The following is an 18,331-nucleotide window of genomic DNA, read 5'->3' as shown; positions in this document are numbered from 1 at the left end:
AGTGGACGTTGACTGTCACCCAAACACAGGTCCTCGGACTTGGCAGATGACTAGTAAAACTTAGTTCCTGTATATGGTGGTAGGTTTGATTGGTTGGTTACATAAGGTGTTTTTCGGATCTTCCCATTAAGAGCTAGTTACAATTCACAGGTGGAAGTGTTTTGAATGAAACTCAAATACAGTAAACTACTTGTCTTCATGAGAATTGCAGGTGAGTTAATCTGTCTTTGGACGAGAGGCGGTGTACACCCTGGACACAGCCAATCAGTTGCAGGAGCACATAGATTAGATATTTGTGCATTTTACAGTTAGAAATTAAAATTATTTTCCAGTCATCTTTGTTTGGTCTTCAGTATGCTGACACATCCATCAAGCCATATTGTGATGAACTAAAGTAAATTTTGAGCATTAATAAGGTACACTGTTATTTGAACCATTTTATTTAAAAAATATACTGTTATGTTTGGATGATTTTTTTTTTATCATGATGGCACATCTTATGCACTATACAGATAGGAAATTGTACATTTACAATACAAAATATGCAAAGCATTCATTTTGCACGAAAATGCTGGGTAAGAGAGGGAGGGGTCTGTTTCCTTGTTTTTTTTTCCTTTTATTTTTTTGCGGCAGGATAGGGAGCTAGAGGATGACAAGAGGAAACAAAAACATTTTACAAAGAGCCAAAGTGCAGAGAGGGATGCATATTTCTACAAATGCTGTGGCTTTTTCATAACATGGTACAACCATAGTTTTTAACAGTGAAATGTCAAATATCTGATCAAACTTTATTGGAATGCCATATATTCCTCACTTCTGCTGTACCATAAATGAATGTCTCTTTCTCCTGGATGGCACTTTCAAACATGCAAGACAGGTAAAAGTGTTGTTGTAATAGTGCTAAGCTGAAGGAAATCAAAAGTAGAAACACAGCAGACCTGCTTGATTTTGGAAATAATTTTTTCCTTTGCATTTAAATGAAACAATTTTTGATGTATAGAAACACATGAAAATGTGCTGCCACACCGACACAAACATTTATTTGGAGGTTTCAAATCAACTTGATAGGACCAAGCCACAAATGACACCTGCTGGCTCTCTCCAGTGTAACTTGAGTTTGTTTGGCAGTTTTGTGAATGAAACATTTTCACAAGATGACCAGATTTAGTGAAAATGTTGCAGCAAATTGTAGAGTTTTCAATGCAAACCAAATATTGTAACTCAATATTTATTTATTGTTTCACATATTTTAAAAGGTCAGAAATATGCATATTAGTTTAAATAAACAAATACTTTAGCCCGAGTTGCTCCTTTCATGCTCAGCATCATATCCTCTGAGGTTCTCTCCTTCACCCTGCCCCCATCACCAAACTGAGTACAAAGAAGTGCGGAGCTGCGGCAGCAGCTTTAGTCTGATGCTAATGCACATCCTCTCCCTCCTGCATACAAATGTCTCCTGACCCAGGCTTGCTGTTTGCGTATCACTTGATCTCCATTTGTTGTCATGGTATTGTCCACGTTTTAGTTTGACACACCCGGCAACTGTCATAGTATGGAAATCTACAAATAGTCTGTCTCCGAATAAAAACTATTTAATAAAAATAATCACTTCAGCTTTTGTTTGACATAGAGATGGATTAAAAAAAGAACTATATTTGCGTCTCAACAAGGAAAATGTTGCCGGATCACTGGTGTGGGTGACAGAATATTTGATTATTTTGCCTTGCCGTAATTGGTTTAATCTTGGGGCTGTCAGTCCTTATTAGTGTGTTGGCTGTAAAGAGCCTGGGGTACTGAAAGGTTTGATTTTTCACAATAAAATGGTCCCCTGTCTGGCATGTGCGCTGTTCATTAGCGTTTCCTTGCTAATCATCCACCTAGTGTGATAGCAAGATAGAAGTGTATTTTGAGTGTGTCTGCGATTACTGTATGTTATGTTCATATAAAATCAGCTTGTAGAAGGCGTTCAACTTTTTTTCCGCTCTAGTATATCAACATTACTACAAACATGGAAAATTTAGAAATGGGATGATTTGTCTATCGAATAGATTCCCCACAGGAATGGTGATTTGTCATTTGTGAATGCAAATGTCTCACACCTCATAAGAATTACATTTGTCCGATTTATAGTATAGAGTTTGTTTACAGTGCCTGTGGTGTGGATAATACTGTGATTTCAAATATATATATATAAAAAAAAAGGTTGTAATGTTTTGCACTTAATGTAGTTTGCAAGAGGGTCTTTGATCTGTGCTGAGGAATATTGACGTAAGAGACAAATTTCACAATTGACACTTTTCTTGTTCAAAATGATTGCCCCTGCCTTGTACGAACAACTTCCATTCATAGAAAAATAAAGGTATGCCTATCTCTACATCACCCAAACACTGTCATGTCTGTCATTGGATCAATAAGCATTTGCCATGTTTTCTCAAATCCCAGAAAGTAGAAATTGTGTTGTTGTTTTTTAATACATGAATTGGAAAAACAAATCCAAAAATCAAACCCTGTATCATCAAATGGCAAACCATATGTCCTAGAAATAAATAAGAGTTCATACTTCACACTCTTTGTAAGGCAGTTGCTGACACTTGCACTGCCCATAGCCATTAATGATTACAAGTGCTCCTTCTTCGTGGCTGGGCTCGTATTCATTATAGGGCACCTGTGTAGCGAGATCTGCCATAGGCTGTCGCTGCTGGGTCCTCATCTGTCGACGGTTCTGAATAGCGGAACAGTGGCGTATCCGGCGCAGGGTGGGGGGGCAGCACTTCCGTGAGATATATACAACAAAAATGATGAAAAAGAATGAAAACAGAAGAGCCATAGTCCCCATGATAACCCTATGAGTCATAACGGTGTTGTCCATGATAGATAAGTCATCTGTTACAGCTGCCTCTTCCAATGCAGTGGTGGTTGCTTGAGAAATGATAGGTGTTTGTGTTGTGGTTGTGAATGTGGAGCAGCTCCAATTATCCTCTGCATAGTCCTGCGTAGGGGTTGGCTGCATAATTCCAAAAAAGGAGCTCGTCATCTCTGCAGTTGTGGTAGCGTCTGTGGTTGTACTAGTGGTTTGAACAACTGGCGCTGAAAAATTCTGGCAAAGTTGGAATCCATACACTGCATCAAGTATTTCCTCACCTTGGGCATATTCAGGGCTATGGCAGAGAATGGAGTGCTCCCACCTTCCCTTGAAGGCGCTTAGCCAAGTGGCAAGAGAACAAATTCTTTTGGTACATTCCCACAGGTTGCTAGACAATCCAATAGTACTTAGAGACTGCCACATATCCGTTACTTGGGCATCCAGACTGCTTAATTTGTTGTTATCCAACAGCAAAATCTTGAGATTTGGCAGCGTTTGAAAGACATCCGGTGTCAAGACACGGATCTCATTTCCTGTAAGGTCCAGCTTCTCTAAAGTGGCCCAGGTCCACTCCATGCCGCATGTTATGTTGTTGATCTTATTCCACTGCAGATACAGAAACTGGAGACCCACCAGGCGTGGGAAATGGGCCAAGTTGATCTTTGTCAACTGATTGTGCTCCAAGTGGAGTTCTTTGAGTTTAATGAGGCCAGCAAAACCATTTCGCGCTAGACTCCGTAGACGGTTACTGCTCAGACCAAGGTATTCCAGGCTACGGCAGTCCCAGAATGCTCGAACAGGTGTGGTACGAAGTAAATTGGAACGGAGGTGGAGAATTTGGAGCTTTCTTAATCCATGAAACAGTTCTGGTTCCAGCGCGGTCATCTGATTGAAGGACAGGTCTAAAATCTGCAGATTAATGAGGTGGATGAAGGTTGTATTGGGCAACTTGGTGATACGATTGGAGCTCAGGTTGAGGTCCTTCAGCTTGTAGAGCCCTTGGAAGGCATCTTCTTGAACGTTAGTAATCTGGTTGTGGTCTAGGTGTAACCAGGTAAGCTGACTGAAGCCGTAGAATTGATCAGGGCTGAGTTCAGTGATGCTGTTGTGCCGTAGTGAAAGCCCCAGAGCCCCTTTGTCCACGCCATCTGGGGGTGCCTGAAGTCCCTGGGTGTCGCAGTAGAACTGCAGGTCCTCACAGCGGCATTTTTGAGGGCAGGTTGTGCATGATGCAGAAGGCAGCAGGCACACAAGGAGCATGCTGATCATACACAGACAAAGAGCCGCTGGTGCAGGTCCCACCAATGGCCACCTTGAATGAAAACCTGAGTGGATTTGAAGATAAGAAAATGAGCATGGGCGATGTGGGCGAAGGGGGAAGCTCTTCTAGCTAATTAGAATTGAGCAGTTTGACTGAATTTGTTTCTATTATAATTCTAAATAGTACACAATTTAACTTTTTTTTTTAAACTAATAATTTCAATTCCACTCTTCGCAGCTTGCTAGATTCCTACAATGGTTGGTGGTATGGTTTGATTAAAGCTTTTATTTATATATATATATATATATATATATATATATATATATATATATATATATATATATATATATATATATATAATATTTAAGGTAGATCTTAGATAAGAAAGTAATATGCAACTACCCTGCATAAAGTTGTCCCTTAATACTGATCACGTGTTGTCAGGGGGACTGTAATTATAATGTATCATAACCAATTACGAGTGCCAGTAAACACAACCTCTGAAACATCCATTGAATTAACTTATTTTGAAATGATTTAATGTGCAGTGTCAAGATTAACAGTTAACCTTGCGTCATGAAGGCTGCACATTGTGTGGTGCAGTTGGATTATACAGTTGTTCATTAAATATATTGACAAATGTCTGTGTGTCTGTATACATGTCGTCTATTGGTGGAGAATGAATGAGTAGATAAATGTTGCCACAGAGAATGCACTTATTTGCTTCTCCTACTTGCCTTCCCTATTCATATTCAGATCTTACATATAAAAATAGGCAAACTTACCCATTCTTTTGTGCACATCGGAAGCTGCATTCAACTGTCCTTCTCTGCAGACTTTTTGAGCAACCACATGGAAGAAAAATCCAAAGGGAAATAACCTTTTTGGAAAAGCACAAAATGAACCAGTCCCTTTTGAAATGAAGCAATACTGAGCCCACGCAAAGGAGAGAAAATAGAAATTTCCATGTCCCAGGATGTTTATTCCAGTTTTTCTTTGCTGTCCCATAAAATCCAATAGTGGTTTAATTGTCGTCTTTATCCAACAAATCCTAGAAGTGTTGCTGATATATATATATATATATTTTTTTAAGTTGAGCAGTCCCTGCAATTTTGGTTAAGGTTGTCCTCCTCCCTTTTTTTCTTTTTACCCTTTTCTTTCCTTTCCACTGCAATGATGTCTCATCAGCCGGTTGCTTCAAAAATAAGCCTTTCGCCTTTCATGGCTCAAGTCCTCCACCCCTAACTTGTTGATGGCATCCAAAGAATCTGCTTCTGACGCCGGCTAAGTCCCAACATTGCCTCCGCAGAACCGTGAGCAGAGCCCTCATCTGCTTGCTGAGACGCAAGAAGAGAGGGAAAAAAAGCCGAGCAGGGAGCCAGGGATGTTATTCTGTGCTTTTTGTTGCAGCCACTCACTGCTACAGAGTGGTGGCAGCCTGGCGTCGACCATCACTACACTTTCTCTCTCTCTTTTTCTCTCCCACTCACGCAGCAACTCTCTCGCTTGTTCTGCCTCTCTCACTTGCTCAGTCACTTGCTCCCTGCCTCATACCACTGCTTGTGTACCTCCAGTTTTTCCACCCCCACTTCTTCCCACTGACTTGTCACGATCAGAATATTGATAACTTGAAGGTGTTGGGGTGGCCATGCTATTGAAATTAGTCACACCTGTAAAGCGATGCCTTGCTTTGTTGGTCTTGATGCACAGGTCTGAATACTCTTAAAAGCATAACACATATTTATAAAAAATAAATAAAGGTCTGCATTTGCATGTCGCTAGAGTGTATTAACAGAATGTCAAGCTTTGTCAAGATAATTTTCCAGTGCATATTCTCACCGCAGTGTAGCTATGTTTAAGCCCCAGCATGAGGTGATAAAGATTTTTTATTTTTCATTTAATTATTATTTTTTTTATTATTATTTTTTTTTACAAATGTTGAACATGTCTTAGTCATTTTAAAACATTGAGTACAATTTACTAGACTCCGAACCACAAAGTGAGAATAAAATACTGTTTGCTGTTTATCAGGTAGATTCAATAAACGTATTTTTCGTTTTATTGGTTCGGTTTTATTGAACATATAAACAAAGAAAATGCAAAACTCATTACAAGTATAAAATATAAGTTGACGTAAAAAAAGAAAAACAAGAATAGGAAGAAAGAAAATAGTTTATATGTTCAAAACAATATATTGAACAAGGCTCAAATTTAAAAGCCCATTTGTTTTTCTTTGGGGAGCAGTTTTGCTAATCAATTACTTCATTTGAGTAACAATTTTCACATTTTGATGAGCAAACACCCATTAAATGCAGGGACCTGAAGCAAGGCCTTGTATTACATGGCTGGCAAATCTTACTTTCTCTCATTAATGTATTTAGTGTTTCATTATCGTAAACTAGATTTCTATCTATCCAAGTTGCCAGAGAAAGCATTAATAAAATGTCTATAGAACATTCAAACTCAACACAACCTCAGGTAATGCGATATCCACCAACTGTGATGCCTCTGGAATATTGAAGAGTAGGCTTGGGGGCTATGCTTTACATTGGGGGGGGGGGGGGGTACACGTACACGTACACGTACACTTTTCATGCAATTCAATTAATGTTTTTGTGGAAAATTAATGTTTTTTTAAAGTCTGTCCTTAAAAAGATGGATAGACTTACTTTGCAATCAGAAAAGCTGCCTCAGAGAAACTGCTTCCATAATATACACCTGAAGAAGCGCCCTTGAATCCTCTGGTGTGGAAATTACATTTAGTTTAGGCACAAAGGAAATGGGATTGCAAGAGTAAGGGGCAGAACTGACTAACGCCCAACCACAGAACTGCAACAGACGGGAAAAAACCCAACAAAACAAAAATCAGGATTACTGCTATGGGAGATCTCGTGTCTCCAGTGGACCCCCTACACACACTTGATGGGCAAAGAGTGTTTGGGAATGAGGCAGGTCCATAGTTGTTTCTGCATCAGATTTGCACATTGTGGGTGAAAAGCCCAGAACCTAACTGCTTTCTTGTTGCCCTTCTGTGTCAATTGCATGTCCCTGTACACTAATGTTCTCTGCTTTGCTGTGGGAATCTGTTGGAGCCAACCAGTGTGTGTGTCTGTTAGAAAATTTTAAGTTCTGGTAACTTCCACTTGAGCAGTTTGCAGAATGAGGCTGAACATCTCTCTGCTCTGTGGGGAACAGTGGGTAGAGATTCAGTACTGCTTAGCACTTAGTGTTCACATTTTGCCAAAAAGAGTTGAAATGTTTCTATACATAATTTAAGCACTTTTATTAAATTGTAGGTTTAAAAATATTGTCATGCATTCATTGTTGTCCAAGTGTAATCTCCTTTCTAATTTTATATAGGCATGTGGATGTTAGTGGTGAAACTATTAGCATATCGTGCTGGTTAATTTCAAATTAATTTGAGTGAGCCAATCAATGAATATATTTTAATTTCTTCACAGGCTGGCAGAAAGGACAGGAGTGATGCTCTGAATACAGCCATCGACAGGATGACAAAGAAAACCAGAGACCTCCGCAGACAGGTGTTTTATTTTTTATCAATTCCCCCATGTGGCTTTTGAACTGTCATTTTCCTTTTTTTTTTTTTTTTTTTTTTTTTTTTTTTTTTTTTTCTTTTTTTTTCCTCTTTTTTTAGAGCTCAGTATTGTTCATTCGGAAATGTCATCATCATTGCTCTTTTTTTTTTTTATTATTTTTTTTTTTTATTTTTTTTTTATTTTATTTTTTTTAAATATATATATATATACACATATATACATACATATATACATATATACATACATACATACATACCTTTTTTTTTTTTTTTTTTGTGTGTGTGGGTGAGTATGTGTGTGTGCGTGCGTGCGTGCGTGTGTTTGTTAGCTCACCAGAAAACCTATTAGAAAAAAAAAATCTTATACCGTTCACCTAAATCGAACACCAGGAGACCCGAGGGGACCGAAGAAAACCAAGGAAGGTGAAATCCAGCACCGACCAGACACCCCCCACCAGAACTCCTCCCCAGCCCAAGAAACATCCAGACCCCAACAAATCCAAAAAACATAAAGTCAGGGAGGCCTCAAGAGACCAACGGAGAGACCGAGAAAAGGAAGGAAGGACAGACGAAGCCGCGTGAGATCCGAGACACCAGCCTCCACCGATTCAATAACCTGAGGAGGAAACAGATTGTGTCTGAGTTTCGGTAGATGCTGGTGTGGTGGATCTGGCATGCATGAAAATCTCCACCAAAGAGGGGAGCCGTCGACCCCCGCCGGAACAGAGCAAGCGCAACACCTCAGGGCCCCCCAGGCCGCGGCAGCGCCAAAGGACGACCCCCGGGCCCCACCAGGGCCACCGGCCGGAGAGCAAACCCAGGAGCAGGAGCGCCCCCCGCCCCAACACGGCCCGCGCCCCCGGCCCAACGCAGCAGGACGGGGCACTGCAGGCCCACCAGGCACCCCACCGGCCCCCAACCCCCGCCCCCCCCCACCCCCCGCCCCCCATCCACCCCCCGCCACCCACCCCAACCCAGCCCCAGCCGCCCCCATGCCCCCAATCCCCCAGACACCCCCCACCCCCAGCACCCCCCCACCCCGCAACCCCCCACCACCGCCCCCCCCCCAACAAAGCCGCCCCCCCCGACCCCACCCCGACCAACCGGCAGCCCCCCAACCCCCGACCCCCAGCCCCCGGGGACCACCCGCACCCATTTTCCAACCCCTCCCCTTTTAAAATAGCCGTTAATGTAATGCAATGTAAAGTGAATAATTGACTAATAATTTTTAAAACTTAAAATATTGCCACTTTGTTCTATTTCTCTCCCTCATAGCTGCGTAAAGCTGTAATGGACCATGTTTCTGACTCATTTTTGGAAACCAATGTACCCCTCTTGGTTTTGATTGAAGCTGCAAAGAATGGCAATGAGAAAGAAGTCAAGGAATATGCACAGGTGTTCCGCGAGCATGCCAACAAGCTGATTGAGGTAATGTACAATGTTAACTGTGTTCTTTGTCAAAACTCAACGCAACCTAAGAATTTATCTGTTTTGTTTTCATTCCGGATTGACTTATTTTACCTGGCCTACAAGACACTTCTTCCAGGTTGACTATTCAGGTTCTCTATGTGTTTCAACTCTTGTAAATTTTGATTTACAAAATGTACCGACTTAACCAGCTTTGGCAGTATTCCTGAGGAATTTTAGCCTGTTCCTCTTTGATAATGCGCCCCAATTCCCTGCTGTAGTCACACTCAAATCTACGAATGCAAATTAATGAAATTTTTACTTTTTCTTAGAACATGAGAGACCACAAAATGATGACTTAGGAGCATCAACAAGCCAGAGGCACCACTAGCTGACCTCATTAGTGTACTTTCACTCAATTCCTTGAATGCCCATGTCCGAGCATCAAATGCTGACATTTGAAATGGGACATCTCCCCATGGGCGGTTGACCACGAGTCCACTTTATTGGCTGGTCCAGTGAGAACAGAGCAGCATAAGCTTTTGCCAAACACACTGCTAGTGAATTGGACAGAATGGGGCAGCACATCGGGGAGGAGACCTTTAATTGCCAAGAAACACCTCACTGTCAGACCTCAGGACATTGGCAGGCTCATACTGTAGCTTATATGTAATAAAGCTACTTGAAGTGTAAAATACCTTTATATAACTGAATGTTGCTTGTAGGGACAGACTGTCAGCAGGGCCGATTAGCGACGCCAGTATTCAGCATTTTGACAAATACGCACCGGCCTTAAAAAAAAAAAAAGATCCAACGGCTGATAATTGATCAATTCAAGATTTGTTGAGCTTTATGGGAGATTTCATTTATTTTGAATTTTTGGAATTTATTAACTATAGAAAACTAGCTTGTAGTAGTTGAGGGCGGAGGCTAATCTTATTTTAAATATTAAAATATATATATATATTTTTTTGTGGAACATGATAATGTTATTCAGCTAACACTAAGACGCTGTTTACTTTGTGTAATAGCAAAAATCTTGATAGATCGTTTGCACAGTTACCACACGCTTTATGATAATCGACCCATTCAACTGTGGCTACTTGCGTTTTCCATCGACCATTATCTTTCTCGTTGCTATTTTACCAAAGTGCACTACATTCGTCATGCAAGTTGATTTGTGTAATTTGCTAGCATTGAAAAGAGCACGGATGCCTCACCGTCATGTCAAAATTGAACAGTATGTTTGGATAACTGAAAACTTGCCCTAACCCTAACCCTAATTCCTGTAGGTGTGAATGTGTGTGCTTAGATAGTCTCCAGCTTCGTGTGAATGCAGAGGGTAAATGTACACACTTGGCAAAATTGTTCATGAAAAAAACATCAATTGCATTTGATCATGGTTCAACAGATTTTTTTTAAACAAAAAAACAAATAAATAAGCCTCCTCAAATGAGGGTACCTTTTAACGTATAGCTTTGGTTACCATGTGTATAATGTGTCTCCAATTTGTCATTCATTTTCACATTACGGCCACATCAGGAAAGTTGGCTGTAGTCCTGTGGAGTTTAAACTTCTAAATATCTGCAACTGTAGTCACAGGAACGGGAAGCTGCAAGGACGATTATGTTATAGCCTTTATAGACAAGCATGTTCGAGAGAGATTTTTGAGTCTCCTGAGACAACTCTCCCCTTTGCTTTCTGTTGCCCACGTTCATTGTGGTGTACACGGTGTCACCAACAGCAGTGACAACTTTAACAAGGCAGGCTAATTGGTTAGAAGGTTGAAGACATCTGTCACATTATTTAGAGGACACCACTTAGTTTAACACTTCTATATGGTGAATTCATTTTCCATATTTTTGAGGGGTACTATCATTTTTGTCCTGTTACATTATTATAATTTTTTTATCTCAATGATTCAGTTTAACCACATTTCAAAAGCAATATCCAATGTTTATTGATTATTTTGATTTATATTTTCATTTGATTTCATTGACAATTGTGGGATTTTCTTTTATTAGATGTATATGGACAATTTTGTCAATGTGCAGAAAATAGACGGAGTGATGCTGCATTAGATCAAAATTCCGAAATCTGTGCTCTTAAAATTGGCCTTTGACCAAATCGGTATCAGTGTTGCTCTTATTCTGTTCACATGATATGAGCACAAGAGTTAGTGGCCTAAAGGCAAATGGTCCATTAGTTTATACACATTTGTTTGAAGCCCTGATGACATTATGACTGACCCACATTCATCTTTGGATGCCATCTAAACGAAACCACAACCTTTGTTAAAACCATGTCAGATTTAGTATGGGTTATTTGAATTGAACTAGTGAATACTTAAAATTACAAATACAAGAACCAGACTTGTGAAAACACTTTTTCTCTGGCTATAGTCAAGTCACGCTTTGTAATAGATTCCATTACAGCACATCATTGTCTGGATAATCCCACTTTGGCGCAGTTCCTCTCATCCCAGACGTTCTCTCCTTGCATTGTTGCCATCATATCTAAACAGCAGCCTCTGACCTACATTTTTTCTGGAGAAGCACAGTCTTTCTTGGGAAGGTGTAAAAATACATTTAAGTTTTGTGAATGCCTCACTTGTTTTGTAATCTTCAAGAAAAATATGAACTTTCTCCCTTACGCTATTTCTCGTGTGTGCCATTTTTATCTTATCGCTTAAGGTGGCTAACTTAGCCTGCTCCATCTCCAACAACGAGGAGGGAGTGAAGTTGGTCCGGATGGCAGCATCGCAATTGGAAACTCTTTGCCCTCAGGTACTGTTGCTTTTTGGACACGCATCCATCTAGCTCACTTTTGATTTCTGACATTGAAAAATATGAGAACTGAATAGGTATAAATTTCAAATATAAAAAATTGTGACTTAACGCATCTCTGAAGGCACAATCAACTTGCACATCTTTTTTTTTTTTTTTTTTTTAAGAGCTCAACTTGTACATCCTAATGCCTACAATCACCGTAATGATGTCATTATGTTTGTGATGGGGCATTTGCAGGTGATTAATGCAGCTTTGGCCCTTGCTGCAAAGCCCAACAGTAAGGTGGCACAAGATAATATGGATTTGTTCAAGGAGCAATGGGAGAAGCAGGTCAGGGTCCTCACTGATGCTGTTGACGACATAACATCCATCGATGACTTCCTTTGTATCTCAGGTAAGTGGTACTTGTATGACACCCAATACCATAGCATGATGCAAATCATAGTGTAAGGAATTCTGCTCAGTACAACTGTGCATTGTCCCCCAGAGAATCACATCCTGGAGGACGTGAATAAGTGTGTTATCGCTCTGCAAGAGAAAGATGTGGATGGCTTGGATCGCACTGCCGGTGCTATTCGAGGCCGTGCTGCCCGAGTGGTTCATGTGGTCACTTCTGAAATGGACAATTATGAACCAGGAATCTACACAGAGAAGGTGTTGGAGGCCACAAAGCTGCTGACTGACACAGGTGCAACTCCGATACGATGATAACATTTTTAGTCCAGCGCCAGAATGTTCTACCAGTAGAAAGAGACTTGAGGGAGTTCGACAAAAGGCGTCGTAATCATGTTAGATGGATCTTAAATTGGTTGGTTATAAAAGCAGCAGTTTTGCAAACACAGACGATATGGTTACAACATTCAAATGAGCACAAGCATTGAACAAGCAAACAAATGCAAGTTTGAAAAACATTGTGGCAGCTCCTGGTGGGAGAGGTTGGTAGACAAAGACCCATATTAATTTTTTTTTTATATTTGTCAGAATAAAAAATAAAAATCTAATGAATCAAATAATTTCTTAGAACCATAATGTTTAAAACAAAGGTGTGAATTACAGGCACAACATTTGACCTCTTTACAATGATTCACCCTTTAATATTTAACATCGCAACAGAGAAAAATATCCGAAAACATTTTCCCCTTTTTTGCCGTTTTTTTTATAGAGCGCGTTTTAAATCGGCTGACTGATTAATCAGTCGGGCCCCAGCATGAAATGAGGTTTGTTAATGTTTGTGCTATGTGAGGTGATGCATTAAGCCTCATTTTGCATTTGAATCAGAGAACAAAGAATTGATTGTTTAAACATTTAACTCATACATAAACAGTCTTTATATGTGCAAAGTTGAATAACAACTTGTTCCTTCTGCTAAAATATATTTTTGTCCTGTCTAGGCTGTTATCTTGAAGTAACGAGTAATTTTCATTTGTCTGTGGTTACACTGTGGTTGCATTGGCCTATGCTCACTGTGGTTCTTCAAAGAAATCTTCCTCAATATTGTTTTTTTTTTCCCCCACACCTTTCATCTCACCCTCCCTCAGTGATGCCACGGTTCACAGAGCAAATTGAGTCTGCAGTGGAGGCCTTGAGCGCAAACCCCTCACAGCCGGTTGATGAGAATGAATTCATTGATGCTTCTCGTCTTGTGTATGATGGCATTCGAGACATTCGCAAGGCTGTCCTCATGATTAGGGTAGGTTGCACACATTGCTTGCCTCCCTCACACAATTTATATTTTATGTCGTTATAGCCTGTGCAAAATGTATAAATGCTCTTTACACTCAGGACTGCTTGCAAACATTCTTGGCTCACCAGTTTCCTGGGGTTTGGTCACATGACCTTCACAAGCTGAGCCCTTAGACACTGTGATGTTGTTTTCAGTTGACGAGGAGTGGTAGTAAAAGGCAAAATGGCTGCCCCCTGATATGGGTTAAAACAGGTGGATTTTTCTGCTTAATGCAGATTCCTCAAATACAATAATCTGAATATTGTGTTTATACTAATGGTGGTGAATAGAACAGTTTATTGTAAAGAAAATACATTTAATCTAATTAAACCCACACAGTTTAGGCAACAAGCTGACAATATGCATCATCCAGAACAACATTTTGAAGTAAGATCCTTCAGAACTGAGCCATTGCCGGCCACTAGACATTTACCTTACAAAAGGGTTGGTCAGACTGTATTTGTAAAGCAGGAATGAAGAGTCTGCCGTTTGGACAGTGACATCAGAAAATATGCCCTCCAGACATGAAATGAGAGTGTCATAAGTATGAGAGCTGCTGACAGTGAGAAATGGGGGGCAGCTGTTGCTACCTTTTTTTCTCCTTTTTCCTTCATAGTTTGGCGGTCAAGGTGATTCCCCCTCATCTTTAAGTCTAGTTCAAAATGTCGAAGAGAGCATCAGAGCAAAAACTGTATGGTCCAACTGACATGACTGTTACTCAGACATGTTAACTGCTGGCCTTGTAGTCAGGCCAGAATTGTTGACAATCAGCTATTGCAAGGTTGTTGCATGCAAGATGACACATATTATATATTTATTTGATCACTTGTATTGAACAAACATTGCTATCCTGACAAAACAGTGCAAACTTGTATTGATGCTGCAAAAAAGAAGAAACGTTTTATTATTTTTTATTTTTTGCTGCCAAACATGAGTTCCCATTTGTGAGCCTCCCACGTTCATCTGTTGCTCAGGCCACGGCAGGTGATATCTGCGCCCCATACGAACATCATTGTCTGACTTGAAAGAGATGCCTGTGAGTCAGAACAGATTTTTTTACCTGAGCACATAGCCATATTCCGTCCACAACAATGACATCACTGCATTCCATGAAACAATTTGCTTATTTTTTAGATGGAACTACTCCAAAGTTTTTAAAGATGGGAGGTATCGCACGACTTAATAAGCACAACATAATAATTCTAATCTTCTTTGACCACCTTTTCTTTTCATTCTTTTGGTTTTGTAGCTTCCCAAAAGTACATGATTGAGTTATACTGTGTTTGAATGTGTGTGTGTAAAAACAGAAGCATATGGTCTGTTTTATATTAAAAGATTGTGGTGGATCAAATTTGAAGTAGCTACACTTGGGGTATGCAACTCTTACATCTTCCCTGGGTTCCCGCGGGGTCTTAAAAAGTCTTAAAAGTTAAAAATTTAAAAACTTAAATTTTAGGCATTAAATGTCTTTTAAAAACAACCATATTTTCACCCCATCTCTGAATATTAATTTACCCAAGTCTTAAATTCTTATATCCGCTCCGCCCATTCCGAGAACTGTCTGTAAAAAATATTTTTTTTTTTTTAAATGTGCGTGTTGCGTTATTTCTACAGTCTGCGTGCTGAAAAACATTCATGAAACATATTTTTTTTTTGCCAAGTGGTGTTGTGTTTGCGGTGATTAAGTGGCGAGTTCTGGTGATGTGCTGTGTTGCCGTCATCCTTAAAAACGGAATGTTTGTTCAATCATTGACATTGCATCATCAAAGAAAGCAAGCAATTTTCAACATCCCAAGTTTGGTGAATCATTTGTAAAATAAATAAATAAACAAACAAAAAAAAATACACACGTGTGGATAATTAATAGTATTGATTTGAAAAATGTTAAATTGACCAAATACCGATGTGTGGTATCAGCCCAAGGCCAACAATATACTGGGCCACCACCCAAAGGCTTATCGTAGAATCCTGCATTAGCTAAAGCATTACAGCACGGTGTTGGCCACTTGATTTCAATGTTTAAACTTTTTTTTTCCTGAGAGTTTTGCCGTAGTGGAAGTGGCTGCGATAAACTCTGGCAGTGAAACGCTAGTGAGTAAAGCGAGGCGAAACACTTCCCTTTGCTTTTGGTGTGAATGTAGCATTATATTTAGGTGGCTCAAAATGGTGTCCACTACCGCATACCGTACCTTTCAAGTTTTCATTTCCACCGAGTTTATGCAGTTAGTCAGAATGGGGAGTGGGAACGTATTTCTGTAAAATGGGTAAATGTCAGTTTAACAAGAATTGGCTTGAAAGTACTGAGTTTTCCAGCTGGTTGGAGTAGCAGGCAATAGGCACTCGGCTCGCTGCAAAGTATAAAAAAAAAAAAAAAAAGTTGGGGACCTTGAGCGTGAAAGCCCTCGAGTCGCACGCGAAAGCCGGAAAGCACCAGCGTGCTATGACTTGAATTGATTTGGTCTAAACATTTTCTCATAATGGTCTAAAAAGGGTCTAAAATTTAACTGATTCCTGCAAGAACCCTGTGTTCCTCTATTTCAGGAATGCCAGATGGGATTCTTGAGTTTTGTGCTCCTTGTTTTATATACTACCTTGTTCTTTCATTTTCCTCACAGATGCCCAAGCAGCACATGCATGTTTTTTTGTTTTTTTTTGGTACAATAGACTGTATTCATGTTTTGTAACAATTTGCCAAATAATCGTAGGTGTAAGGATAACTTATTTTTCTGCTTCTTCTAAAATAAATCTGTACCTTTTTGTTCTTTTACAGACTCCAGAAGAGTTAGACGACTCTGACTTTGAGACTGAAGACTTTGATGTTCGCAGCAGGACCAGCGTGCAGACTGAAGATGATCAGCTGATTGCTGGCCAAAGTGCTAGGGTGAGTCAAGAGTTTCTTTTTCCAGTTTATTATATTATCAGAAAATTCAGATGCAGACCACTAACCCATTTACTGTGCAGTTGCAACAGTTTTTTGTTGTTGTTGTTGTCAATTGGTTTTATTTATAGTCAAGCTAGATGGACAATGCCCATGTGTATGCCCTTGCCCCATTGTTCAAATGTCATTCATATTACATCTGATTAGATCTGTAGTAGGTGGATTTGTGAATTGTGCATGGTATTAAACTGAGCTAAATAAATATGTATTTACCTTGGGCAGCATCATTTTGTTTACCTCATAAAAGCCAACCAGTACTACTAATGTTGATCAATGCCCTTTTTTTTTTTTATTGAACATACCTGTACACAGTATTATCAACACACATACATACTGTCTAAAGTTTAAGCTGACAAGTAATATAGTATGAAAAAGTCCTCCAATGTAGTGTGAACCATCTCGGCACACTAGCTCTAACCCGTGGTCGCCCATAGCACAATGCTGGTTGTTTCTATAAACCTTCACAATACAGCAACACTATTCTGTTTTTACTGAGTATTTGTCAACTATCCCCACTTTAGGCTATTATGGCTCAGCTGCCACAGGAACAGAAGGCAAAGATAGCAGAATATGTCGCCAGCTTCCAAGAGGAAAAGAGCAAGCTGGATGCTGAGGTATCCAAGTGGGATGACAGCGGCAATGACATCATTGTTTTGGCCAAGCAGATGTGCATGATCATGATGGAGATGACAGACTTCACCAGGTGAGTTTGATTCATATGAGCCACCTCGAGCCACCTTCTATTGTTTTTCTATTCTAAGTCAAAAGGTCAGTTTTTTTATGGACACGTCAGCTGGCCAGTGGAGAGGAATAATAAAAACCTGATCTTGGTTCAAGCAGTCAATGAAACAGTCTTTTTGGATATCGCTGGCATAGAGTTGAAAATCATCACTTTTCAGGAGATCTCAAATATGTCACATTTGTTCAACTGTTAGCATTGAGAGCCATTTTCAAGACATAAGATTGGAGTAGAATTTGTGAAAATAACACCCACACCTGTGTGGGGCTGGGGGTGAGGGAAATTTGGTGAATCTGCCTTGGCCCAATGCCAGCGTTATGCAGTGTTTGACAGAACATTTTAGACAACACGGTCATTGACATTATACTGACATTGTCCAAATCTGCAGAGATGCGTGGATTTTATCGGACAGAACAATTCATGCATACAAATGCAGTTGAAAACAACCTCAATTGTGCTTGGCAAAACAAAGTCTGATAAGAGAACAAAGATGAAATGAAATCACATGGCAGACGGGGGCAGATGAAGGATTGTGTGGCTGAATATATACGTTGATATTATTCCCTCACGCCTGCATTGTACAGTAGCACACAGAAGGTCAGTAGCTAGCTAATTCCACCTTCGCCCAAATTATTGCCCCCTCAACCTTGAGCAGGCACAATGCCTTGCCAAGGTTAATGCTCTGTGAGGTAATTGATCTCGACCTCTCCTGACAAATCTGCAGAGTGAGAGTGATTCTTGTTGACTTCCTGCATTGCTTATGGCTGTCTGTTGGACCTTATGAATAAAGCATTTGTGGCTTGGAGACATTCCATATATTTGGGGGCCACCTGATGTGGCGTTAGGGTAGCCGGGTATGGCTCGATCCTATGTGGCTGACAAACATCTTGACGCCTGCAGCTGTGTCTAGAACTTTGGTCTTTAACTCTTTTTGCCCGCCATGAAAATCTCCCGTGTCCTCTTGTCAGAGGGGCCTGTTATTGAGAGACCTGAACACTCATGCCGGAAAACCTCTAGTTAAGTACTCTTTTGATCAATGTAGAAAAAACAAAAAA

At 40.1% G+C, this 18,331-nt stretch overlaps 2 protein-coding genes across 2 annotated transcripts in view; one reads left to right on the top strand and one right to left on the bottom strand.

Annotated features, from left to right (window-relative positions):
* The window catches only part of ctnna1 (catenin (cadherin-associated protein), alpha 1), a 44,853-nt gene that overhangs the window by 13,212 nt on the left and 13,310 nt on the right, over positions 1–18,331 (top strand). Inside the window, exons 8-15 of the mRNA XM_086085504.1 lie at positions 7,586–7,666; positions 8,956–9,108; positions 11,781–11,873; positions 12,114–12,270; positions 12,364–12,564; positions 13,415–13,566; positions 16,370–16,480; positions 17,059–17,240. Of these exons, the coding sequence (XP_085941630.1) occupies positions 7,586–7,666; positions 8,956–9,108; positions 11,781–11,873; positions 12,114–12,270; positions 12,364–12,564; positions 13,415–13,566; positions 16,370–16,480; positions 17,059–17,240 (1,130 nt within the window). The remainder of the gene's footprint in view (positions 1–7,585; positions 7,667–8,955; positions 9,109–11,780; positions 11,874–12,113; positions 12,271–12,363; positions 12,565–13,414; positions 13,567–16,369; positions 16,481–17,058; positions 17,241–18,331) is intronic.
* lrrtm2 (leucine rich repeat transmembrane neuronal 2) lies at positions 557–5,537 on the bottom strand. Its single transcript, XM_086085570.1, has 2 exons — positions 4,910–5,537; positions 557–4,188 (listed from the first exon to the last, which is right to left on the bottom strand). Exons 1-2 carry the CDS (start codon positions 5,130–5,132, stop codon positions 2,555–2,557), a joined length of 1,857 nt encoding a protein of 618 aa, XP_085941696.1. The 5' UTR covers positions 5,133–5,537; the 3' UTR covers positions 557–2,554.

This window comes from Leptonotus elevatus, chromosome 9 (assembly GCF_054856555.1).
Source record: "Leptonotus elevatus isolate MCC_2025b chromosome 9, RoL_Lele_1.0, whole genome shotgun sequence".
Taxonomy (NCBI): Eukaryota; Metazoa; Chordata; class Actinopteri; order Syngnathiformes; family Syngnathidae; genus Leptonotus; species Leptonotus elevatus.
Note: the sequence above shows the minus strand (reverse complement) of the source record. Positions and strands in the feature narration are given on the sequence as shown.

What these genes read in the sequence shown, in the direction of transcription:
- lrrtm2 (XM_086085570.1), bottom strand. Translation starts at nt 5,132, where the DNA reads ATGGGACAGCAAAGAAAAACTGGAATAAACATCCTGGGACATGGAAAT. An exon ending in CGATGTGCACAAAAGAATGG is followed by an intron (nt 4,189 to 4,909) that starts GTAAGTTTGCCT and finishes AAATCCACTCAG; the next exon opens with GTTTTCATTCAAGGTGGCCA.